Source organism: Gobio gobio (assembly GCF_949357685.1).
Source record: "Gobio gobio genome assembly, chromosome: 24".
NCBI lineage: Eukaryota > Metazoa > Chordata > Actinopteri > Cypriniformes > Gobionidae > Gobio > Gobio gobio.
This window is the reverse complement of record NC_137120.1, coordinates 39,803,979-39,831,083: the sequence shown is the minus strand read 5'-3', so window position 1 is coordinate 39,831,083 and position 27,105 is coordinate 39,803,979. Positions and strand designations below refer to the sequence as shown.

General features: G+C 33.3%; 1 protein-coding gene across 1 annotated transcript in view; it reads left to right on the top strand.

Moving 5' to 3' along the window:
- Window positions 1–27,105, top strand: part of mgat5 (alpha-1,6-mannosylglycoprotein 6-beta-N-acetylglucosaminyltransferase) — a 143,683-nt gene that overhangs the window by 85,425 nt on the left and 31,153 nt on the right. Inside the window, exons 7-11 of the mRNA XM_079808219.1 lie at window positions 1,546–1,707; window positions 4,647–4,816; window positions 4,901–5,035; window positions 6,203–6,336; window positions 16,113–16,246. Of these exons, the coding sequence (XP_079664345.1) occupies window positions 1,546–1,707; window positions 4,647–4,816; window positions 4,901–5,035; window positions 6,203–6,336; window positions 16,113–16,246 (735 nt within the window). The remainder of the gene's footprint in view (window positions 1–1,545; window positions 1,708–4,646; window positions 4,817–4,900; window positions 5,036–6,202; window positions 6,337–16,112; window positions 16,247–27,105) is intronic.

The window sequence follows — 27,105 nt, the reverse complement described above, 5'->3', positions numbered from 1 at the left end:
AAAAATTATAAAAACATTACAATATATTTATAATTAAATTACTAGAGTTTGGGAATAAAATAGTCTCTAGAATATAATAATACTTCAATAAATGCATCCAAAAAAATTAAAAAAAAATCTATTTTTAATGACAATAAATTAAATGTAAAAAATGTTATACATTAATAAAAAAATTTAACTTTTTTTTTTTTTTTTTTTTAGGTGTATTGACATTCAAATTAAATTACTAAGGGGATAAAATAGTCTCTAGAATATAATAATAATACTTCCATAAATGCATCCAAAAGATGTGAAATTAAATTAAAAAAAATTATAAAAAAATTAATCCTTTAAAATATATATATTTTAGGTGTAGTTGCATTCAAATTCAATCCAGAATATGACAAAATGTCCATAAATGCATCCAAAAAATGTAAAAATAAATGTTAAATAACAATAAATTAAATGAAAAAAATAATAATAATACATGAATAAAAAATGTAAACTTGAATTTTTTTTTAATTTGATGTGTTGACATTCAAATTAAATTACTAGGGGGATAAAATAGTCTCTAGAATATAATAATACTTCCATAAATGCATCCAAAAAATGTGAAATGAAAAAAATTAAATACATAAAAAAATGTAACCTTTTAAAAATGTTTTATTTTAGGTGTAGTGGCAATACAATTTAATTACTTGAGTTTGGGGGTAAAATAGTCTCTAGAATATAATAATACTTCAATAAATGCATCCAAAAAATGTACAAAATAAATTTTTAATAACAATAAATTAAATGTAAAAAAATAATACATTAATAAAAAAAAATTACTTTTACTTTATTTTTTATTTGAGGTGTATTGACATTCAAATTAAATTACTAGGGGGATAAAATAGTCTCTAGAATATAATAACACTTCAATAAATGCATCCAAAATATAAAAATAAAATACATAAAAAAATTAAATGTTTTGTTTTAGGTGTAGTGGCATTAAAATTAAATTACTAGAGTTTGGGGATAAAATAGTCTCTAGAATATAATAATACTTCAATAAATGTTTCCAAAAAAAAAACAAAAAAAACATTATAAAACAATTAAACCTTTTAAAAAATATTTTATTTTAGGTGTAGTTACATTACAATTCAATCCAGAATATGACAAAATATCCATAAATGCATCCAAAAAATGTAAAAAATAAATGTTAAATATCAATACATTAAATGTAAAAAAATAATAACTTAATAAAAAATTAAAACGTTTAAAAAATGTTTAATTTGAGGTGTATTGACATTCAAATTAAATTACTAGAGGGATAAAATAGTCTCTAGAATATAATAACACTTTAAATAATAAATAAATTATTTAAAAAAATATTGTAGGTGGAGTGGCATTAAAATTCAATCCTGAATATGACAAATTGTCCATAAATGCATCAAATGCATAAAATTACATTAAATAAAAAAATGTAAAAAGGTGTTCTTTTAGAATGTGTGTGGTGCTGCTGTGAGAGAGAGACAAAGCCTCACGTTGTGTGTGTGTGTGTGTGTGTGTGTGTGTGTTGCTCAGACTGAGATCCGCACGAGTTTCGAGGAGCTGTATCGCGTGATGTCGCGGCGTGAGGAGTTTCGCTGGATGATGCTGCGGATCAAGCGGATGGAGGAGCCGTGGGTCAGCGCCGCCCGCTCCCTCGCCACCAAACAGAACCTGGCCCACCGCAAGCGCAAGAAGGTGTGTGTAGGACATCTGCCGCCTTTAATAATGTGCCTGTGTTTCCACTAGGGATGCCTCAATTCTCAATATAATATTGAACCGTTCGGTACGGCATTCACGGTTCAATACGCGCTTGTGAATTGCGGTTTTCTCGGTTTTGCATTGAATTAATTATATTTCTAAACATTCTATCATTTGCCTCCATCCCAATACTGAACAACACGACATACATTCACATCACTACAGTTATTCACGATCACCAAAGTTCATTATTTGCATGCGTTTTAAAGCCTTGCCGGCTCATTCGTGTGCGCGGTTTAACATGCGCTTTTCCGAGCGCGCGCACTAAACGCCTGTCAAACACGCGATTACTGGACTCAGTAGTCGTCTTACTGCGCTAATACTGTCAAATACACACACGGTTAACATAAACACAGTCAGTTATGTCTAAAGTGAAAGTAAAATCGCGCGTGTGTGTATATTAGATGCGTGCAGGTCTTTAATTGACAGCGGCGCAGCCTATAGTGAACACGCCGTCCTTAAAGGGACAGTTCACCTCTAAAATTATCTCATTATTTACTCACTCTAATGTTGTTCCAAACCTGTATTCATTTCTCGATGACAGAATTTTCATTTTTGAGTGAACTATCCCTTTAATGTTAATACAACAACAAAAGACAAAGAGAAAATCACTCACTGCTCTTGACTGAAGAACTAATACAGTAGCTTTAATCAGTGAGACTGATACTGATGATACTTAAATGCTGCTGTACAGCTCTGAGCTGCCAGTGTAAATCTTTATATATATTTATTTTATATTATCCAATACACTAGGAATGTGTACAAGGGTTTTTTAAGTAAAGTTTTAAGTTTAAGTAAGGTTTTTCAATTCTTTTAAGTAAAATAAAGTAAGAGTATTGCAATAAAGTCTTTTTTCTCCTTAAGCTCTTGCTGTTCCTGTCGCCTAAGAATAGAATAACAAAAACTGATGTGACAAGCCATCAGAACCCAACCGAAACCCGTGGTTAAAAAACGAGGTATATATTGAACCGTGGACTAACTGTATTGTTGCATCCCTAGCTTCCCCACACACACACACACACACACACACACACACACACACACACACACACACACACACACACTCTCTCCAGAGAGCGTCTTTGACTCTGGCGGGACCCAAAACCACACACACTCTCCAGAGATCGCTCGTGTCAAACCTCAAACTACCCTAAAGCATGTCACTGTTACCCATAATCCTCCAGTGATGCTCATCCACATGTGACTGCGTGTGGTACGAGTCTCTTGATATTAATACTCAATCAAATGCTATGAATAAAACATAGAAGACTGCAGATACTGACATAACAGAGGTTTGTTTGTTTTATTACCCACAATTCCATTTACTTCTTCACAATAAGCATATCTCATATTTAAGACTGTAAAAACACGTTTTAGAAATACAATGCAATTATCTTTTATTTGCATTATTGATTCATATTTTTAAGAAAACAATGTGTGAATTAATATAATTAATCAGCATATTTAATTACAGTTTACAGGGACTATTTTCTCTTTATTAGAATATTGTTTATTTATATATATTTATATTATATTATAGTACATTATATTTATGTAATGTCTATTTCAAGAGACCCTCAATATTATATTTATTGTATTTATTGATGCAATAATTGAAGGTTTATTTAAATTGTTTTATTAAAATTTACATTTTAAAAATAAAAACATTAAAGCTTTTTAAAGGTTAAACGGACTTTCAATGTTAATTTAGTATGATTTTATTATCAAAGAAAATAATCCAGTAAAATAATATAAAAAACTATTATTTAATATAATGAATTGATTTACTTTCTAATAAAGAATTGATATTTTCTAATAAAAATATATATATTGATGATTATTTAATTTAATTGTATATATATATATATAGTATTAGTAAATATTATTAGTAAATTATAACAAAGTTATTTATTATGAGTAAAATGTATTATCATATTTCTTTCTAATAAAGAATTAATATTTTCTAATAAAAATTGATATATCGATGATTACTTAATTTTATATATATATTTTTGTATTAGTCAATATTAGTAAATATTATTAAATGATTCTACAATTATTTATTAGTAGTAAAATTTAATACTATTATAATATTTCTAACTAATAAAGAATTTATATTTTCTAATAAAATTGATATATTGATGATTATTTAATTTTATTTTATGTATTTTTTTGTATTAGTTAATATTAGTAAATATTATTATTAAATTATAAAAAAAACATTTATTAGTAAAATGTATTATTACTATATTTCTTTCTAATAAAGAATTTATATTTTCTAATAAAAATGTATATATCGATGACTACTTAATTTTTTTATATATATGTCATTTTTTTATTAGTAAATATTATTAAATTAATAAAAAATATGTATTATTAGTATTATATATATATATATATATATATATATATATATATATATATATTATTAAATTATTATAAAAAAAATTATTAGTCAAATGTAATATTATTATTATTATTTAAATAAAAATGGATATATCGATGATTAATTAATCACCATATCATTTAATTAATTTTTAATTTTAGAGTTATTTTATTTTATATATATATATATATATATATAGATAGATAGACAGACAGACAGACAGACAGACAGTCAGATAGATAGACAGACAGACAGACAGACAGACAGACAGATAGATAGATAGATAGATAGATAGATAGATAGATAGATAGATAGACAGATAGACAGATAGATCATTATATTTACTGTTGCTTAATAGTATTATTATTATTATTATTATTATTATTGTTTTTAAATATTAAAATGAAATGTGAAACTTTTTTATAATTTTTTTTTTTACATTTGAATAAACCCTAATGCAGATATCTGTTGTTGTTGTTGTTGTTGTCAGATCCTGGTGCACTTGGGTCTCCTGACGAAAGAGTCCGGCTTTAAGATCGCGGAGAATGCGTTCAGCGGCGGCCCACTGGGAGAACTGGTCCAGTGGAGTGACCTCATCACCGCCCTATACCTGCTGGGACACGACATCCGCATCTCCGCCTCCCTCGCCGAGCTGAAGGAGTGAGTGTGTGTGTGTGTGTGTGTGTGTGTGTGTGTGTGCTCCAGCATCAGCTCAGCTCTTTAATCCGCTCTGTCTCTCCTCAGGATCATGAAGAAGGTCATGGGCAACAAGTCCAGCTGCCCCACCAAGGGGGACAAGATCGTGGAGCTCATCTACATAGACATCGTCGGCCTGGCCCAGTTCAAGAAGACCCTGGGCCCGTCCTGGGTCCATTACCAGTAAGTCCACATCACATGTGTTAAAGGGTTAGTTCACCCAAAAATGAAAATTCTGTCATTAATGACTGAGCCTCATGTGGTTGGACACCCGTCAGACCTCCGTTCATCTTCAGACACAAATGAAGATATTTTAGTGTAAATCTGATGCTCTGAAAGGCCTCCATTGGCTCAACTTTACACTCTCAAGACCCTTAAAAGACACTAAAGACGTCGTTACAAAGTCCATCTCACTACAGCGACTCTACAATAACTTTATGAAGCGGCGAGAATCGTTTTTGTGCGCAATAAAACCCTAAATAACGACTTATATAGTGATGACGATTTCAAAACACGGCCTCATGAAGCTTTCGAAGCGTTATGAATCAGTGAGTCGATTCAGCGGTTTGAATCGCCAAACGCGATCAGAATCATGAATCGACTCACTGATTCATAACGCTTCGAAGCCTCATGATGCCGTGTTTTGAAATCGAAAAAAAGAAAAAAAGCCTAAATCATTATTTATTATTAAATAATAATAATAATAATTATTATTATTAATAATAATATACATACTTATACACACACATCATAATAATAATGATGATAATAATATATGGATATATGTATGTTTGGTTTGTAATTTTTTTAATACAAAAATACTCAAAATTAAAACTTAAGTCATTATTACATTTATTGTTTTAATTCATTTAATTCATTAAAAAAATAAATAGACACATTTCCTTTTTCCATCAAAAATTAAGTTTTTTTGTCATGGAAAAGTGCCAAGATGCTGATTATTATTAGTGTCATTATTACTATTATTATTTTATTTTGACTTTTTTTTCAATGACAATTTAGCACAATTTTGCTAGATTCTTGTATTGAGCTTTTTTTCTTAAAAATAAATATTGAAAACAAATATATAGAAATGTATTTTTACATTTAAGCACATTTTTACCATATTCTCATCACCCTGTATTTGACCTTTGAGTAAATGTATATAAAAATGAATTATTAGATTTATTGAATAAATATATGTGTGAAGTATAAGTCAGCTGTGTGTCCAGTCCTCAGTGTGTGTGTGTGTGTGTGTGTGTGTGTGTGTGTGTGTGTGTGTGTGTGTGTGTGTGTGTGTGTGTGTGTGTGTGTGTGTGTGTGTGTGTGTGTGTGTGTGTGTGTGTGTTTCAGGTGCATGCTGAGGGTCCTGGACTCCTTCGGGACCGAGCCGGAGTTTAACCACGCCCACTACGCCCAGTCCAAAGGTCACAAGACTCCATGGGGCAAGTGGAACCTGAACCCCCAGCAGTTCAACACCATGTTTCGTAAGTGTGCATGAGAGAGGCTTTGAGTGTGTGTGTGTGTGTGTGTGTGTGTGTGTGTGTGTGTGTGTGTGTGTGTGTGTGTGTGTGTGTGTGTCAGGGTTCTGGGGTTTGGGTGGCGTCTCCATCGGCTCAGGCTCTGAATGCCTCTTTTGTTTACCAACAGACTTTGACATTCTCATAACACTCGCAGCTTTCCAAGCAGAACTGCTCTTATTTCAGATTAAGCCTGTTTCACAGAGGGGTGTGTGTGTGTGTGTGTGTGTGTGTGTGTGTGTGTGTGTGTGTGTGTGTGTGTGTGTGTGTGTGTGTGCGTGTGTGCGTGCGTGCGTGCGTGCGTGCGTGCGTGCGTGCGTGCGTGCGTGCGTGCGTGCGTGCGTGCGTGCGTGCGTGCGTGCGTGCGTGCGTGCGTGCGTGCGTGCGTGCGTGCGTGCGTGCGTGCGTGCGTGCGTGCGTGCGTGCGTGCGTGCGTGCGTGCGTGCGTGCGTGCGTGCGTGCGTGCGTGCGTGTGTGTGCAGTGTAGTGACGAAGCTGATGATTTCGGATGAGGGGGTGAATATTAACAAACTTATCAGGAAAGTCAAATTAATATTACTACATCACAAAAAAAGATGAGTTTTATAGTATTTTTTTACATTTTAGTTTGTTTTAATTTAAAAAAAAATCTAAATAAAACATCATATTATTAAAATAAAATAAACATTGTGTTATAGTATTTCATAGTTTCAGACAGTTTTTTAAACCACAACATTTTTCAAACCAAAATATAATTTAAAATAATATAATTAATATAATATAATATACTGTAATAATAAAATAAATATAATATAATATAATACATATATAATAAATATAATAAAATGTATTATATTATATGAATTATATTATATTATAATATAATATAATTCATATAATAAATATAATATAATTAATATAATATGATACAATATAATATAATATAATTCATATAATAAAGATAATATAATTAATATAATATAATACATATAATATAATATAATATAATTCATATAATAAAGATAATATAATATAATAAATATAATATAATATACTGTAATAATATAATAAATATGATATAATACATATAATATAATATAATACATATATAATAAATATAATAAAATATATTATATTATATGAATTATATTATATTATATGAATTATATTATTATAATATAATGTATATAATAAATATAATATAATTAATATAATATGATACAATATAATATAATATAATTAATATAATAAAGATAATATAATATAATACAATATAATTAATATCATATAATAAAATACATATAATATAATATAATTAATATAATAAATATAATAAAGATAATATAATATAATGCATTTAATATAATATAATAAATATAATATAATATAATTAATATAATAAATATAATAAAGATAATATAATATAATAAATATAATATAATACATATAATTTAATATAATAAATATAATATAATAAAATATAAAAAATATAATATAATAAAATATAATATAATATAATAAATATAATATAATTAATATAATAAAGATAATGTAATATAATAAATATAGTATAATATAATGCATATAATATAATAAAATATAATATAATAAATATAATATAATTAATATAATAAAGACAATATAAGATAATGCATATAATATAATAAATATAATATAATAAAATAAATATAATAAAATAAAATATAATAAATATCATACATTTAATATAATATAATATAATGCATATAATATAATAAATATAATATAATATAATATAATGCATATAATATAATAAATATAATATAATAAAATATAAATAATATAATATAATAAAATATAATATAATAAATATAATATAATTAATATAATAAAGACAATATAATATAATGCATATAATATAATATAATAAATATAATATAATAAAATAAATATAATATAATAAAATAAAATATAATAAATATCATACATTTAATATAATATAATAAATGTAATAATATAAGTAATATAATATAATATAATAAATATAATCTTTTTTTTTGATTACGGTAATGATGATTTGTGGGGCAATATGCATAAATTGTCATGAAAACTGTTACATTGCAAAACATAGTTTTTGTTCATGTTCTCGACACTATCAAATGTTGTGTGTGTGTGTGTGTGTGTGTGTGTGTGATCTCCTGGAGGTTGATTTGGAGAAGATGGCCGTTGACAGGTGTGTGTAATTGAGTCCACAGGATCTAAACTCCAGTGAGAACATGAGCACTGACAGCAGAGTGACACTAAACCTGACGCTCCTGTCAGTCAAACGCGTGTGTGTGTGTGTGTGTGTGTGTGTCCTCCACTCTTAACCCTGTCAGTCATGTGTGGTGTGTGTGTGTGAGCAGAATAACGTGTCCTGCAGGTGCTATTGTTCTGAACACTTCCCACACATATCAGATGAGGGAATCATTCATTCCCCATTCGTCCCGTTTCAGTTTTCAGCGTTTGCTCGAGATGAGATGACGTCATTGTGGCCGGTGTTGTGACGGAAAGTTCCCATTTCACACACACACACACACACACACTTCCGCTAAAATCATTTGCTTGTGAAACAACACTCACACTCTAAACTAACCAACTTCCTCTCGTTTGCAAACTGAGAAACGTTGCGTTTTCTTTCCTGCTGGCCTGTTTCCAGAGGCCTTTCATAACTAAAGCAAACCCCCTGAAAATATGAATATAAATATGAATAATTAAAGTCTGTGTTGCGTCTCCCAACGTGATGTGCTTCTCCTTTAGCTTTCGCCTAATAAGCAGCTTCTGTCGCTGTCGAATTTCACAATCATCTGTTTATGCTGTTGAATTATTAATTGCAGTGAGAGATGCCTTATGCCATATGGAAAAATTATAACAGATGTGTGTGTTTATTATTTATACATTTAAATAATTTTTTTAATATGTGACTATATTATACAAATGTTACTACATTTATTTTATTTATATATATACACACACACACACACACACATACATACATACATGCATATACACTGATCAGGCATAACATTATGACCACTGACAGGTGAATAACACTGATGATCTCCTGTTAGTGGGTGTGATATATTAGGCAGCAAGTGAACATTTCGTCCTTAGAGTTGATGTGTTAGAAGCAGGAAAAATGGGCAAACGTAAGGACCCTGTGCCTGTGGCTCTTTCAGCAGATAATGCGCCGCCACAAAGCACAAATGCTTCAGGAATGAGTTTGAGGAGCACAACAACGAGTTTGAGTCCAAATTCCCCGGATCTCAATCCAATCGAGCATCTGCGGGATGTGCTGAACAAACAAGTGGCCTCACCTCGCAACTTACAGGACTTAAAGGATCTGCTGCTAACATCTTGGTGCCAGATGCACACCTTCAGGGGGTCCATGCCTCGACGGGTCAGCAAAAGGGGGACCAACACAATATTAGGAAGGTGGTCATAATGTTATGCCTGATTGGTGTATATATAACGAATTAAGCATATTCATCCATTTTGAGATAATCAGTAACCAAAAAAAGTATCTGGTCAAGACCACTTGAGAAACGGTCAACACACTTCATCATTGTGTCCTGTATTTGTGATCTAAGAACGAAGCTTTGCCCTTCAGAAACTCATCCACACACACACACACACACACACACACACACACACACACACACACACACACACACACACACACACACACACACACACACACACATCAGTGTTTAAACTCATCAGGATGAGATGGTGGATACTGTGTGTGTGTGTGTGTGTGTGTGTGTGTGTGTGTGTGTGTGTGTGTGTGTGTGTGTGTGTGTGTGTGTGTGTGTGTGTGTGTGTGTGTGTGTGTGTGTGTGTGTGTGTGTGTGTGTGTGGAATATGCTGAGGTTCTGTTTTTCCCCTCCCCTATACTTCCACTACTAGACTTAATAAACTCTCTCACACACACACACACACACACACACCCTGCATTCCTGGGAATTACTGACAACATCAATGGCGCTGTAAACACTGTAATATGTCTCTTCAGCGTTTCTGTGTGTTGTTGCTGCTGCGTCATGGTTTGAAACGCTCTTCTGAAGGACAGAGGGTGTGTGTTTGTGTAACGTCTTTCACAATTAAATCACAAACATTCCTCTTTTTATTGTTTTGTTCAAAACAAGATCTTGACTTCACTGAAGCAAACCATTACAAACAGATCGTTCAGTTATTGTTCACGCCGATACCTGTGATTGCTGTCGACAGGTGACATTAGAGTGTGTGCGTTCATGTGTGTGTTTGTGTACGTGTGTGCGTTCATGTGTGTGTTTGTGTACTTGTGTGCGTTCATGTGTGTGTTTGTGTACGGGTGTGCGTCCGTGTGTGTGTACGTGTGTGAGTTTGTGTCCGTTTGTGTGCGTTTGTGTACATGTGTGCGTTTGTGTACATGTGTGTGTTTGTGTACGTGTGTGTGAGTTTGTGTACATGTGTGTGTTTGTGTCAGTGTGTGTGTGTTTGTGTACGTGTGTGCGTTCGTGTGTGTGTTTGTGTACATGTGTGCGTTCGTGTACATGTGTGCGTTCGTGTGTGTGTTTGTGTACGTGTGTGTGTTTGTGTACGTGTGTGTGTTCATGTGTGTGTTCATGTGTGTGTGTGTGTGTTTGTGTACGTGTGTGAGTTTGTGTGCGTTTGTGTACATGTGTGCGTTTGTGTACGTGTGTGAGTTTGTGTGCGTTTGTGTACGTGTGTTTTTGTGTACGTGCGTGCGTTCGTGTGTGTGTTTGTGTGCGTTCGTGTGTGTGTTTGTGTTAGTGTGTGTTTGTGTACGTGTGTGCGTTTGTGTACGTGTGTGCGTTTGTGTACGTGTGTGCGTTTGTGTACGTGTGCGTTCGTGTGTGTGTTTGTGTGCGTTCGTGTGTGTGTTTGTGTTAGTGTGTGTTTGTGTACGTGTGTGCGTTTGTGTACGTGTGTGCGTTTGTGTACGTGTGTGCGTTTGTGTACGTGTGAGTTTGTGTGCGTTTGTGTACGTGTGTGTTTTTGTGTACGTGTGTGCGTTCGTGTGTGTTTGTGTGCGTTTGTGTGCGTCCGTGTGTGTGTTTGTCTGTCTATGTGTGTGTTTGTGTAAGTGTGTGTTTGTGTACGTGTGTGAGTTTGTGCGTTTGTGTACGTGTGTGCGTTTGTGTACGTGTGTGCGTTTGTGTACGTGTGTGTGTTTTTGTGTACGTGTGTGCATTCGTGTGTGTGTGTGTGTGTGTTTGTGTATGTGTGTGAGTTTGTGTACGTGTGCGCATTCGTGTGTGCATTTGTGTACGTGTGTGAGTTTGTGTGCGTTTGTGTACATGTGTGTGTTTGTGTACATGTTTGTGTACGTGTGTGCATTTGTGTACGTGTGTGTTTGTGTACGTGTGTGTGCGTTTGTGTATATGTGTGCTTTTGTGTACGTGTGTGTGTACGTGTGTGCATTCGTGTGTGTGTTTGTGTACGTGTGTGAGTTTGTGTGCGTTTGTGTACATGTGTGTGTTCGTGTACGTGTGTGCGTTTGTGTAAATGTGTGTTTGTGTGCATTTGTGTACGTGTGTGCATTTGTGTTCATGTGTGCGTTTGTCTGTGCATTTGTTTACGTGTGTGTGTGTGTGTTAGTGTATGTGTGTGTGTTTGTGTGCTTTTGTGTATGTGTGTGCATTTGTGTACATGTGTGTTTGTGTATATGTGTGTGTTTGTGTGCATTTGTGTATGTGTGTGCATTTGTGTACATGTGTGTTTGTGCATTTGTGAACGTGTGTGCGTTTGTGTATATGTGTGTGTTTGTTTATGAGTGTGTGTATGTGTACATGTGTGTTTGTGCATTTGTGTATGTGTGTGCGTTTGTGCATTTGTGTGCTTTTGTGTACGTGTGTGCGCCTTTGTGTATGTGTGTGCATTTGTGTATGTGTGTGTGTTTGTTTATGAGTGCGTGTGTGTACATGTGTGTTTGTGCATTTGTGTACGTGTTTGTGTATGTGTGTGCGTTTGTGTATGTGTGTGTGTGTTTGTTTATGAGTGCGTGTGTAAATGTGTGTTTGTGCATTTGTGTACGTGTTTGTGTATGTGTGTGCGTATGTGTGTGTGTTTGTTTGAGTGCGTGTGTGTACATGTGTGTTTGTGCATTTGTGTACGTGTGTGCGTTTGTGTATGTGTGTGTGTTTGTTTATGAGTGCGTGTGTACATGTGTGTTTGTGCATTTGTGTACGTGTGTGCGTTTGTGTATGTGTGTGTGTTTGTTTATGAGTGCGTGTGTACATGTGTGTTTGTGCATTTGTGTACGTGTGTGCGTTTGTGTATGTGTGTGTGTTTGTTTATGAGTGCGTGTGTACATGTGTGTTTGTGCATTTGTGTACGTGTGTGCGTTTGTGTATGTGTGTGTGTGTGTTTGTTTATGAGTGCGTGTGTGTACATGTGTATTTGTCTACGTGTGTGCGTTTGTGTATGTGTGTGTGTTTGTTTATGAGTGCGTGTGTGTACATGTGTGTTTGTGCATTTGTGTATGTGTGTGCGTTTGTGCATGTGTTTGCTTTTGTGTACGTGTGTGTGTGTGTGTGCGTTCTTGTGCGTGTGTACGTATGTGCCTTTGTGTGCGTGTGTGTATGTATGTGTGTGTGTATGTGTGTGTGCGTTATTTACAGTAACTACAGTGAGGAAGAGAGCAAAATGCCCGTATACCATTTAAGCGCCATTTATGTGTTGTGCAAAATTGCATTATGGGTCGCCTGGGTTCTGAATTTCATCCTGCACTCTCATTGAAATTGACGGGTAACCGTGACAACACACTACAGTTGCTCCCACAGGCAATATCTACACACACACACACACACACACACTCTCTCTAAGCATCTCGTTTGAGGTGTGTGTGTGTGCGTAAATGAGAAATCTTAATCTCAGGATTGAATTTTTCGGACAGATGGCATTCAGGTGTTTCTCTGCCAAGCCTCGTTACCCTGGCGACCTCTTGGACTACCGTTGTCATGGTAACAACTCCTCGCTTGGCAACGTCGGACACCCACACGGATCTTTCCTGTACACAATTAATCTGAAGATCTTCCTCCAGCTCTGCAGTCCTGATGTGCTGGATTACAGTCACACACATCAGCAGTTCAGTGTTTCATAATCGTTAAATTATCCATTAAATTATATTTAGATTTTAATAGTGTATTAGTACATGTCGAATTTAAAGGCACAATATGTAAGATTTTTAGATTGATATCCAAAAACCACTAGAACAGTGTTATATATTTTGCTGACTTGTGTATTTTATCCCAAATGTTTCCAAGAATGTTTACATCCAGAGAAATCAGTGTCCTTGTGTCGCCTGTCAATGACATCATACCCGCGTTATTATTTTGTTGAAACCATGGAAACACCGAAGACGCTTTAATATTTGATGTGTTTTATTAGACAGACGTGCAATCAACAGAAACTGATTATTGTTATCTCAACACAGTTTGTGTGTGTGCGTTTGTGTACGCGTGTGTGTGTTTGTGTACGTGTGTGTGCGTTTGTGTACGTGTGTGTTAGGGTTGGGCGATATATCGCATGACATTGTTAAGCGCATCTCGTCAGTAAATCAAGGTTCCTTGATTAGTAGTAAATCGTCATCACCTGCTTTCAGATGGAGCGGCATTTACGACACAGAGCCGTAGTTCACGGACAAGCTGAGCCATATCGCATTAATTATCGCAGGCCATACGTGTAGATTAACCGATAAATTAGTTGATAGATTAACAGATACATTTGTTGATAGATTAAACGATAAATTAGTCGATAGATTAACCGCTAAATTAGTCGATAGATTAACCGATAAATTAGTCGATAGATTAACTGATAAATTAGTCGGTAGATTAATCAATAAATTAGTCGATAGATTAACTGATAAAATAGTCGGCAGATTAATTGATAAATTAGTCGATAGATTAACTGATAAATTAGCCAGCAGATTAATCGATACATTTGTCGATAGATTAACGGATAAATTAGTCGGCAGATTAATCGATTCATTTGTTGATAGATTAGCTGATAAATTAGTCGGCAGATTAATTGATAAATTAGTCGATAGATTAACTGATAAATTAGTCTGTAGATTCATCGATAAATGAGGCGATAGATTAATCAATAAATTAGTCGATAGTTTAACTGATAAATTAGTCGGTAGATTAACTGATAAATTAGTCTGTAGATTCATCGATAAATGAGGCGATAGATTAATCAATAAATTAGTCGATAGTTTAACTGATAAATTAGTCGGTAGATTAATCGGTAAATTAGGCGATAGATTAATCATAAATTAGGCGATAGATTAGGTGATAAATTAGTCGATAGATTAACCGATAAATTAGTCGGTAGACTAATAGATAAATTAGTCGATAGATTAACTGATAAATTAGTCGGTAGATTAATCGATAAATTAGGCGATAGATTAGGTGATAAATGAGTCGATAGATTAACCGATAAATTAGTCGATAGATTAACTGATAAATTAGTCGGTAGATTAATCGATAAATTAGGCGATAGATTAGGTGATAAATGAGTCGATAGATTAATCAATAAAGTAGTCGATAGTTTAACTGATAAATTAGTCGGTAGATTAATCGGTAAATTAGGCGATAGATTAATCATAAATTAGGCGATAGATTAGGTGATAAATTAGTCGATAGATTAATCGATAAATTAGTCGATAGATTAACCGATAAATTAGTCGGTAGACTAATAGATAAATTAGTCGATAGTTTAACTGATAAATTAGTCTGTAGATTAATCGATAAATTAGGCAATAGATTAGGTGATAAATTAGTCGGTAGATTAATCAATAAATTAGTCGATAGTTTAACTGATAAATTAGTCAGTAGATTAATCGATAAATTAGGCGATAGATTAGGTGATAAATTAGGCGATAGATTAGGTGATAAATGAGTCGATAGATTAATCAATAAATTAGTCGATAGTTTAACTGATAAATTAGTCGGTAGATTAATCAATAAATTAGTCGTTAGTTTAACTGATAAATTAGTCGGTAGATTAATCGATAAATTAGGCGATAGATTAGGTGATAAATTAGGCGATAGATTAGGTGATAAATTAGGCGATAGATTAGGTGATAAATTAGGCGATAGATTAATCAATAAATTAGTCGATAGTTTAACTGATAAATTAGGCGATAGATTAGGTGATAAATTAGGCGATAGATTAGGTGATAAATCAGGCGATCGATTAGGTGATAAATGAGTCGATAGATTAATCAATAAATTAGTCGATAGTTTAACTGATAAATTAGTCGGTAGATTAATCGATAAATTAGTCGATAGATTAATCAATAAATTAGTCGATAGATTAAACGATAATTAACACGTCTCCGCTGCTCTAGAGTCCAGTGGTGGCGCACTTTACCCCACTGCATCCCACGCTTTGCATTGCACTTGGTGATGTTAGGCTAGGATGAGATGGAAACCCATTCCCTGAAGCTCTACACACTGTTCTTGAGCTCATCTGAAGGCCACAGGAGTTTGGAGGTCTGGAGCGATTGACCCTCAGCATGCGCTGACCCCACTTTTCCCAATTTCTCCCACTTTGTTATAACACCACTAACAGTTGAGCGTGGAATATTTAGTAGTGCTTAATTTAAACACCTGTGGCCGTGAAGGGATTGAACACCTGACCTTTGGAGGGGCGTCCCAATGCTTTTGGCAGTATAGTGTTCATCAGAAGAGGGAAACTCACACTGATCTCTGATTGGCTGTTCTGTTTTCCCGCAGCTCACACTCCAGATAACAGTTTCCTGGGCTTCGTGGTGGAGCAGCACCTGAACGCCAGCGATGTAAAGCACATCGACGACATCAAGCGGCAGAACCAGTCGCTGGCTTATGGAAAGGTGGACAACTTCTGGAAGGTGAGCTCCACTCTCTGTGTACATGTGAAGCCCAGTTGTGTTTATATGCTGGATTTGGTTTTCCCCCCGTTTTCCGATTTTGCGTGCCAGCAAAAGTGTTTTCAATTCGACGCTGATGACTTCAACATTTCCCCACCGCTCCGCTGTTAAGACGTTCCTGTAGAGCCTTTTCTCTGCCCATCTGGATCCCAAACGGCCCGTGTGATGAGAGAGACAGAGCACACACAGTTCTGGACATCCAATCCCACACGCTTCCTCCTTTCTTTAAACTCTCAGTCCTTTCCGATGTCCTTCAGGGAAAGTTTTCACGTTTTTGGCACGAAGAGTCGTATTATGGATAACAGTCTGCATGTGATATTAGCTAATCAGCTCGTTTACATTTCTTAAAGTTACAGTAACACAATAAAAAAACATCCTGAAAGATGGTATTCGCATTTACATTTCTTAAAGTTACTGTAATACAGTAAAAAAACATCCTGAAAGATGGTATTCGCATTCACATTTCTTAAAGTTACAGTAATACAGTAAAAAACATCCAGAAAGATGTTATTCGCATTCACATTTCTTAAAGTTACAGTAACACAATAAAAAACATCCTGAAAGATGGTATTCGCATTTACATTTCTTAAAGTTACAGTAATACAGTAAAAAAACATCCTGAAAGATGGTATTCGCATTCACATTTCTTAAAGTTACTGTAACACAATAAAAAACATCCTGAAAGATGGTATTCGCATTTACATTTCTTAAAGTTACAGTAACACAATAAAAAACATCCTGAAAGATGGTATTCGCATTTACATTTCTTAAAGTTACTGTAATACAGTAAAAAAACATCCTGAAAGATGGTATTCGCATTCACATTTCTTAAAGTTACAGTAATACAGTAAAAAACATCCAGAAAGATGGTATTCGCATTCACATTTCTTAAAGTTACAGTAACACAATAAAAAACATCCTGAAAGATGGTATTCGCATTTACATTTCTTAAAGTTACAGTAATACAGTAAAAAAACATCCTGAAAGATGGTATTCGCATTCACATTTCTTAAAGTTACAGTAATACAGTAAAAAACATCCTGAAAGATGGTATTCGCATTCACATTTCTTAAAGTTACAGTAATACAGTAAAAACATCCTGAAAGATGGTATTCGCATTCACATTTCTTAAAGTTACAGTAATACAGTAAAAACATCCAGAAAGATGGTATTCGCATTCACATTTCTTAAAGTTACAGTAACACAATAAAAAACATCCTGAAAGATGGTATTCGCATTCACATTTCTTAAAGTTACAGTAACACAATAAAAAACATCCTGAAAGATGGTATTCGCATTCACATTTCTTAAAGTTACGGTAATACAGTAAAAAAACATCCTGAAAGATGGTATTTGCATTTACATTTCTTAAAGTTACAGTAATACAGTAAAAAAACATCCTGAAAGATGGTATTCGCATTCACATTTCTTAAAGTTACAGTAATACAGTAAAAAAACATCCTGAAAGATGGTATTCGCATTTACATTTCTTAAAGTTACAGTAATACAGTAAAAAACATCCTGAAAGATGATATGCGCATTTACATTTCTTTAAGTTACAGTAATACAGTAAAAAAACATCCTGAAAGATGGTATTCGCATTCACATTTCAAAGTTACAGTAATACAGTAAAAAACATCCTGAAAGATGGTATTCGCATTTAAATTTCTTAAAGTTACAGTAATACAGTAAAAAACATCCTGAAAGATGATATGCGCATTTACATTTCTTTAAGTTACAGTAATACAGTAAAAAAACATCCTGAAAGATGGTATTCGCATTCACATTTCTTAAAGTTACAGTAATACAGTAAAAAAACATCCTGAAAGATGGTATTCGCATTCACATTTCTTAAAGTTACAGTAACACAATAAAAAACATCCTGAAAGATGGTATTCGTATTTACATTTATTAAAGTTACAGTAATACAGTAAAAAAACATCCTGAAAGATGGTATTCGCATACACATTTCTTAAAGTTACAGTAATACAGTAAAAAACATCCTGAAAGATGGTATTCACATTTACATTTATTAAAGTTACGGTAATACAGTAAAAAACATCCTGAAAGATGGTATTCGCATTTACATTTCTTAAAGTTACAGTAATACAGTAAAAAAAACATCCTGAAAGATGGTATTCGCATTTACATTTCTTAAAGTTACAGTAATACAGTAAAAAACATCCTGAAAGATGGTATTCGCATTTACATTTCTTAAAGTTACAGTAATACAGTAAAAAAACATCCTGAAAGATGGTATTCGCATTTACATTTCTTAAAGTTACAGTAATACAGTAAAAAAACATCCTGGAAGATGGTATTCGCATTCACATTTCTTAAAGTTACAGTAATACAGTAAAAAAACATCCTGAAAGATGGTATTCGCATTTACATTTCTTAAAGTTACAGTAATACAGTAAAAAACATCCTGAAAGATGGTATTCGCATTCACATTTCTTAAAGTTACAGTAATACAGTAAAAAAACATCCTGAAAGATGGTATTCGCATTCACATTTCTTAAAGTTACGGTAATACAGTAAAAAACATCCTGATAGATGGTATTCGCATTCGCATTCACATTTCTTAAAGTTACAGTAACACAATAAAAAACATCCTGAAAGATGGTATTCGCATTTACATTTCTTAAAGTTACAGTAACACAATAAAAAACATCCTGAAAGATGGTATTCGCATTCACATTTCTTAAAGTTACAGTAATACAGTAAAAAACATCCTGAAAGATGGTATTCGCATTCACATTTCTTAAAGTTACAGTAATACAGTAAAAACATCCAGAAAGATGGTATTCGCATTCACATTTCTTAAAGTTACAGTAATACAGTAAAAAACATCCTGAAAGATGGTATGCGCATTCACATTTCTTAAAGTTACAGTAATACAGGAAAAAAACATCCTGAAAGATGGTATTCGCATTTACATTTCTTAAAGTTACAGTAATACAGTAAAAAACATCCTGAAAGATGGTATGCGCATTCACATTTCTTAAAGTTACAGTAATACAGGAAAAAAACATCCTGAAAGATGGTATTCGCATTTACATTTCTTAAAGTTACAGTAATACAGTAAAAAACATCCGGAAAGATGGTATTCGCATTCACATTTCTTAAAGTTACAGTAATACAGTAAAAAAACATCCTGAAAGATGATATTCGCATTCACATTTCTTAAAGTTACGGTAATACAGTAAAAAACATCCTGATAGATGGTATTCGCATTCGCATTCACATTTCTTAAAGTTACAGTAACACAATAAAAAACATCCTGAAAGATGGTATTCGCATTTACATTTCTTAAAGTTACAGTAACACAATAAAAAACATCCTGAAAGATGGTATTCGCATTCACATTTCTTAAAGTTACAGTAATACAGTAAAAAACATCCTGAAAGATGGTATTCGCATTCACATTTCTTAAAGTTACAGTAATACAGTAAAAACATCCAGAAAGATGGTATTCGCATTCACATTTCTTAAAGTTACAGTAATACAGTAAAAAACATCCTGAAAGATGGAATGCGCATTCACATTTCTTAAAGTTACAGTAATACAGGAAAAAAACATCCTGAAAGATGGTATTCGCATTTACATTTCTTAAAGTTACAGTAATACAGTAAAAAACATCCGGAAAGATGGTATTCGCATTTACATTTCTTAAAGTTACAGTAATACAGTAAAAAACATCCTGAAAGATGGTATTCGCATTCACATTTCTTAAAGTTACGGTAATACAGTAAAAAAACATCCTGAAAGATGGTATTCGCATTCACATTTCTTAAAGTTACAGTAATACAGTAAAAAAACATCCTGAAAGATGGTATTCGCATTCACATTTCTTAAAGTTACAGTAACACAATATAAAACATCCTGAAAGATGGTATTCGCATTCACATTTCTTAAAGTTACAGTAATACAGTAAAAAAACATCCTGAAAGATGGTATTCGCATTCACATTTCTTAAAGTTACAGTAATACAGTAAAAAAACATCCTGAAAGATGGTATTCGCATTCACATTTCTTAAAGTTACAGTAACACAATATAAAACATCCTGAAAGATGGTATTCGCATTTACATTTCTTAAAGTTACAGTAATACAGTAAAAAACATCCTGAAAGATGGTATGCGCATTCACATTTCTTAAAGTTACAGTAATACAGGAAAAAAACATCCTGAAAGATGGTATTCGCATTTACATTTCTTAAAGTTACAGTAATACAGTAAAAAACATCCGGAAAGATGATATTCGCATTCACATTTCTTAAAGTTACGGTAATACAGTAAAAAACATCCTGATAGATGGTATTCGCATTCGCATTCACATTTCTTAAAGTTACAGTAACACAATAAAAAACATCCTGAAAGATGGTATTCGCATTTACATTTCTTAAAGTTACAGTAACACAATAAAAAACAGCCTGAAAGATGGTATTCGCATTCACATTTCTTAAAGTTACAGTAATACAGTAAAAACATCCAGAAAGATGGTATTCGCATTCACATTTCTTAAAGTTACAGTAATACAGTAAAAAACATCCTGAAAGATGGTATGCGCATTCACATTTCTTAAAGTTACAGTAATACAGGAAAAAAACATCCTGAAAGATGGTATTCGCATTTACATTTCTTAAAGTTACAGTAATACAGTAAAAAACATCCTGAAAGATGGTATTCGCATTTACATTTCTTAAAGTTACGGTAATACAGTAAAAAACATCCTGAAAGATGGTATTCGCTTTTACATTTCTTAAAGTTACGGTAATACAGTAAAAAACATCCTGAAAGATGGTATTCGCATTTACATTTCTTAAAGTTACAGTAATACAGTAAAAAACATCCTGAAAGATGGTATTCACATTCACATTTCTTAAAGTTACAGTAATACAGTAAAAAACATCCTGAAAGATGGTATTCGCATTTACATTTCTTAAAGTTACAGTAATACAGTAAAAAACATCCTGAAAGATGGTATTCACATTTACACTTCTTAAAGTTACAGTAATACAGTAAAAAACATCCTGAAAGATGGTATTCGCATTTACACTTCTTAAAGTTACAGTAATACAGGTAAAAAACATCCTGAAAGATGGTATTCGCATTTACACTTCTTAAAGTTACAGTAATACAGTAAAAAACATCCTGAAAGATGGTATTCGCATTTACACTTCTTAAAGTTACGGTAATACAGGAAAAAAACATCATGAAAGATGGTATTCGCATTTACATTTCTTAAAGTTACAGTAATACAGTAAAAAACATCCTGAAAGATGGTATTCGCATTCACATTTCTTAAAGTTACAGTAATACAGTAAAAAAAATCCTGAAAGATGGTATGCGCATTTACATTTCTTAAAGTTACGGTAATACAGGAAAAAAACATCCTGAAAGATGGTATTCGCATTTACATTTCTTAAAGTTACGGTAATACGCGAAAAAAACATCCTGAAAGATGGTATTCGCATTTACATTTCTTAAAGTTACAGTAATACAGTAAAAAACATCCTGAAAGATGGTATTCGCATTTACATTTCTTAAAGTTACAGTAACACAATAAAAAACATCCTGAAAGATGGTATTCGCATTTACATTTAGGGAAAGTTGTCATGCTTTTTTTTGTTAAACACAGTATGAGTTATAATACAGAACACATTTTTTCTTGCTCTCATAGACATGAACGTTTACACAGACATTTACACAGCCGTTCAAAAGCAGTCGGCAGATTAATCGATAAAGTAGCCAATAGATTAATCGGTAAAGCAGTTGACAGATTAACCGATAAAGCAGTCGACAGATTAACCGATAAAGTAGTCAATAGATTAATCGACAAATTAGGCGATAAAGCAGACGACAGATTAATCATAAAGCAGTCGATAGATTAACCGATATAGCAGTCAAAAGATTAACCGATAAAGCAGCTGATAGATTAACCGATAAAGCAGGTGTCAGATTAATCGATAAAGCAGGCGTCAGATTAACCGATAAAGCAGTCGAAAGATTAACCGATAAAGTAGTCAATAAATTATCCGATAGATTAATCGATAAAGCAGGTGTCAGATTAACCGATAAAGTAGTCAATAGAGTAATCGATAAAGCAGTCATTAGATTAATCGATAAAGTAGTCAATAGAGTAATCGATAAAGCAGCCGACAGATTAATCGGTAAAGCAGCCGACAGATTAATCGATAAAGTAGTCAATAGAGTAATCGATAAAGTAGTCAATAGAGTAACCGATAAAGCAGCCGACAGATTAATCGATAAAGCAGCCGACAGATTAATCGATAAAGCAGCCGACAGATTAATCGATAAAGCAGCCGACAGATTAATCGATAAAGCAGCCGACAGATTAATCGACAAAGCAGCCGACAGATTAATCGACAAAGCAGCCGACAGATTAATCGGTAAAGCAGCCGACAGATTAATCGATAAAGCAGCAGACAGATTAATCGATAAAGCAGCCGACAGATTAATCGATAAAGCAGCCGACAGATTAATCGATAAAGCAGCAGGCAGATTAATCGATAAAGCAGCCGACAGATTAATCGATAAAGCAGCCGGCAGATTAATCGATAAAGCAGCCGACAGATTAATCGATAAAGCAGCCGACAGATTAATCGATAAAGCAGCCGACAGATTAATCGATAAAGCAGCAGACAGATTAATCGATAAAGCAGCCGACAGATTAATCGATAAAGTAGCCGACAGATTAATCGATAAAGCAGCAGACAGATTAATCGATAAAGCAGCAGACAGATTAATCGATAAAGCAGTCATTAGATTAATCGATAAAGCAGCAGACAGATTAATCGATAAAGCAGTCATTAGATTAATCGATAAAGCAGCAGACAGATTAATCGATAAAGCAGCAGACAGATTAATCGATAAAGCAGCCGACAGATTAATCGGTAAAGCAGTCATTAGATTAATCGATAAAGCAGTCATTAGAGTAATCGATAAAGTAGTCAATAGAGCAATCGATAAAGCAGTCGATAATCGATATAAAAATAGTCGTTAGTGGCAGCCCTACATAGAAAATACGTTACAAAGCTGAGCACTACCTGAGATCATCATTGCCATGTTTTGTGTTGTTCCAGCCATGACGTCGCAGAAATGGAAACCGTTTCTAAAATAGATTCATTGCGTGTCACGGCTGGTTAGGACACAAACTCTGATTAACATGGAAAGATGCCTTTTATCGCGTGCGTCGCATGTAGTTAGGACACCGTGTAAGGGTCAGAAAGAGGACATTTACATTGGCATTTGCATTTAACCTCATGCAATTTTACTGATGCCGCCCTTCACCGAGAGAGAGATAGAGATAGAGAGAGAGAGAGAGAGAGAGAGAGATAGAGATAGAGATAGAGATAGAGATAGAGATAGAGATAGAGATAGAGATAGAGATAGAGATAGAGATAGAGATAGAGATAGAGATAGAGATAGAGAGAAAGACCTGCTATTGCACAGCCTCTCAAGGACTGGTTTCCATGGAAACATACTTGAGCATAGACCCTGTATCGGGGAATGTGTGTGTGTGTCGTCTAGAGATCAGAGGACATGTGTATAGGCTTTTGAAATGCAAATAAAGTCTTGGCTGTGTCTTTACGCACACACACACACACACACACACATTCATCGCATTCACAAGTTCACATGTATTGTATCTGTGTGTTTGTTTTCTCTCTCAAACACAGATGCTCTTTAATATGTGAACGCCTAGCTGATGTCAGTGTGTGCGTCTCCTACTCAACGCTCCCATAATCGTATCATTGCGTGTGTGTTAGTCGATGAAACGAGGAACTAACTGACGATTAAACTAGGAGATCATTGATATTCTGTTCGGTAGTGTGTGTTCTGATAACTCAGACCTGAATCCAGCGAAACATTTTGAGACTAAAATATTTGACAAATAGATTTTTAAATATTACATTTGTAATTATTTAATTATTATTAGTTGTTTAGTAGTAGTAGTTTAATTATTACATTTTTGTATAATAATTTTTTTATATATTTTAATATATATTTTTTAGGGCTGTCAAAAGATTAATCGCGATTAATCGCATCCAAAATAAAAGTTTGTGTTTACATAATATATGTGTGTGTACTCTGTTAATTATTATTTATATATAAATACACACACATTCATGTATATATTTAAGAAATATTTCCATGTATATACATTTATATAATCTATAATATATATAAATATAAATGTTTTATAAATAAAAATAATATTTTTTTCTTAAATATATACATGTTTGTGTGTGTATTTATATATAAATAATAATTAACAGAGTACACACGCATATTATGTAAACACAAACTTTTATTTTGGATGCGATTAATCGCGATTAATCTTTTGACAGCCCTAAAAAATGTTAATGCTACGTTTATCATTTTGATTGTAATAATTGATTTTGTTCATGATTTTATTTATCATTCATTTTTAAAGTTCTACATTTATGTTATTTATTATTTAAATGGGATTAAATGGGATATTTAAGAGTTTGTGTGTATGCATGTTAAAAAAATACATATTTTACAACTTTTTTTGGTTTTTATTTATTTGATTGATAATTATGGTTTATTTGTAATAATGTTGTATTAATATTTTTTAGTACAGTTTTTTTCTCACCTGGTTATTGTGACCTTGCGCTCATATTACATATTTGATAAATTAATTAGTAGTTTATTTATTCAAATTATTTATTCTTAAATCAATCAATTATTTATTTAGTTAACCATAATCATCATCAAATAAATAAAAACCTAAAAAAAAAACACAATCTCTCTCTCACACACACACACACACACACACACACACACACACGTAGTGTTTTCATCTTTTATGGGGACTTTCCATAGGCCTAATGGTTTTTATACCGTACATACCGTATATGCTATCCCCCTACACTGCCCCTAAACCTAACCCTCACAGGAGACATTCTGCAATTTTACATTTTCAAAAAACATCACTTAGTCTGATTTATAAGATGTTTTCCTCATGGGGACCTAAAAATGTCCCCACAAGGATGAGGATTTCGGATATTGCTATCTTTGTGGGGACATTTTGTCCCCATAACGTGATGATTACCAGTCCTCTCACACACACACACACACATACACACACACACACACACACACACACACACACACACACACACACACACACACACACACACACACACACACACACACACACACACACACACACACACACACACACACACACTCTCTCTCTCTCTATCTCTAACACACACTCACACACACTCTCACAAACACACACTCTCACACTCTCTCTCACACACTCTCTTTCTCACACACACACACACACACACACACTCTCTCTCACACACACACACACACATATATGCATATTATACATGTTTTAGGTTTTTATTTATGATGATTGTTTTTTTAATTTTTTAATTATGTTTTATAAATATTTTTTTAGTAGTGTTTTTACTCTCATTTGGTTCTTGTGAAACACACACACACACACACACACACACACACACACACACACACACACACACACACATCCAGCAGCTGTATTTCTTTTCCCACTCTTTGACAGGAAGTGGGCGTCTCTGTATTCTTTGAGTGTTTGTAAAGGAAAGGCTTGATTTTATTCTCTTCTCCTCGTGGTTTCCCCTCGAGTCCTGTGTGACGGTTCCTGTCTGCTTCTGCTCAAAGTTCACACTGAGAACTAGAAAAAAATTTAATTTGCTCATTTATTTATTGTTAATAATGTTCATTTTTATTATTGTTAGTACATTTTGATTATGTAAAAGGTATTTTATTATTATTATTATTATTAATTATATATATATATGTCTATGTATGACCCTGGAGCACAAAACCAGTCATAAGTCGCACGGGTATATTTGTGGCAATAGCCAACAATGGGTCAAAATTATTGATTTTTCTTTTATGCCAAAAATCATTAGGATATTAAAGGAACACGCCACTATTTTTGAAAATCATTTTTTGTCTCCCCTAGAGTTAAACAGTTGAGTTTTACCGTTTTCGAATCCATTCAGCCGATCTCCGGGTCTGCACTTTTAGCATAGCTTAGCATAGATCATTGAATCTGATTAGACCAACTCTAGGGGAGACGGAAAATGAGCCTATTTTCAAAAATAGTGGCGTGTTCCTTTAAGTAAAGATGTATCATGAAGATATTTTGTATATTGCATACCGTAAATATAACAAAAATGTATTATTAGTAGTAATATGCCTTGCTAAGGACTTCATTTGGACAACTTTAAAGCTACACTGTAACTTTTTTAGTTTATTCTTAGCTAAAAACACTTAGTTCTTTCAAAAATATAATGTATATTAATGTATATTTATTCTCGTAAGTTTATAATATGCCATTGAAAATACATACGGGTGAGGGTTCGAATGCGGGTCGCCATGTTGCCCCTCCATCTTGAAAGTACATTAGCCAAAGAGGGACATACCCGTAAATCCAAGCTTCGCCTTTGGCGTTTTAACACTCGATGGCACCGTGTCGAATGTGGACGAGGTCGAACTGGAAGCCATGTTAATCTTGGACTAAATCGGCCACCGTAGGAGTTAAAACGAAATCGGAATTGAGAGGAACAGAAACTAATATTCACTGGATGGTCATATACCAGTTCACCACTAGATGGGGGAAAATATCACACAGTGTAGCTTTAAAGGCGGTTTCTTTTTTGCACCTAGATATTCATATTGTTGTCCTATCTTAACAAATACATCCATACATCAATAGAAAGATAATTTACTCAGCTTTCAGATTATGCATGAATCTCAATTTTACTGG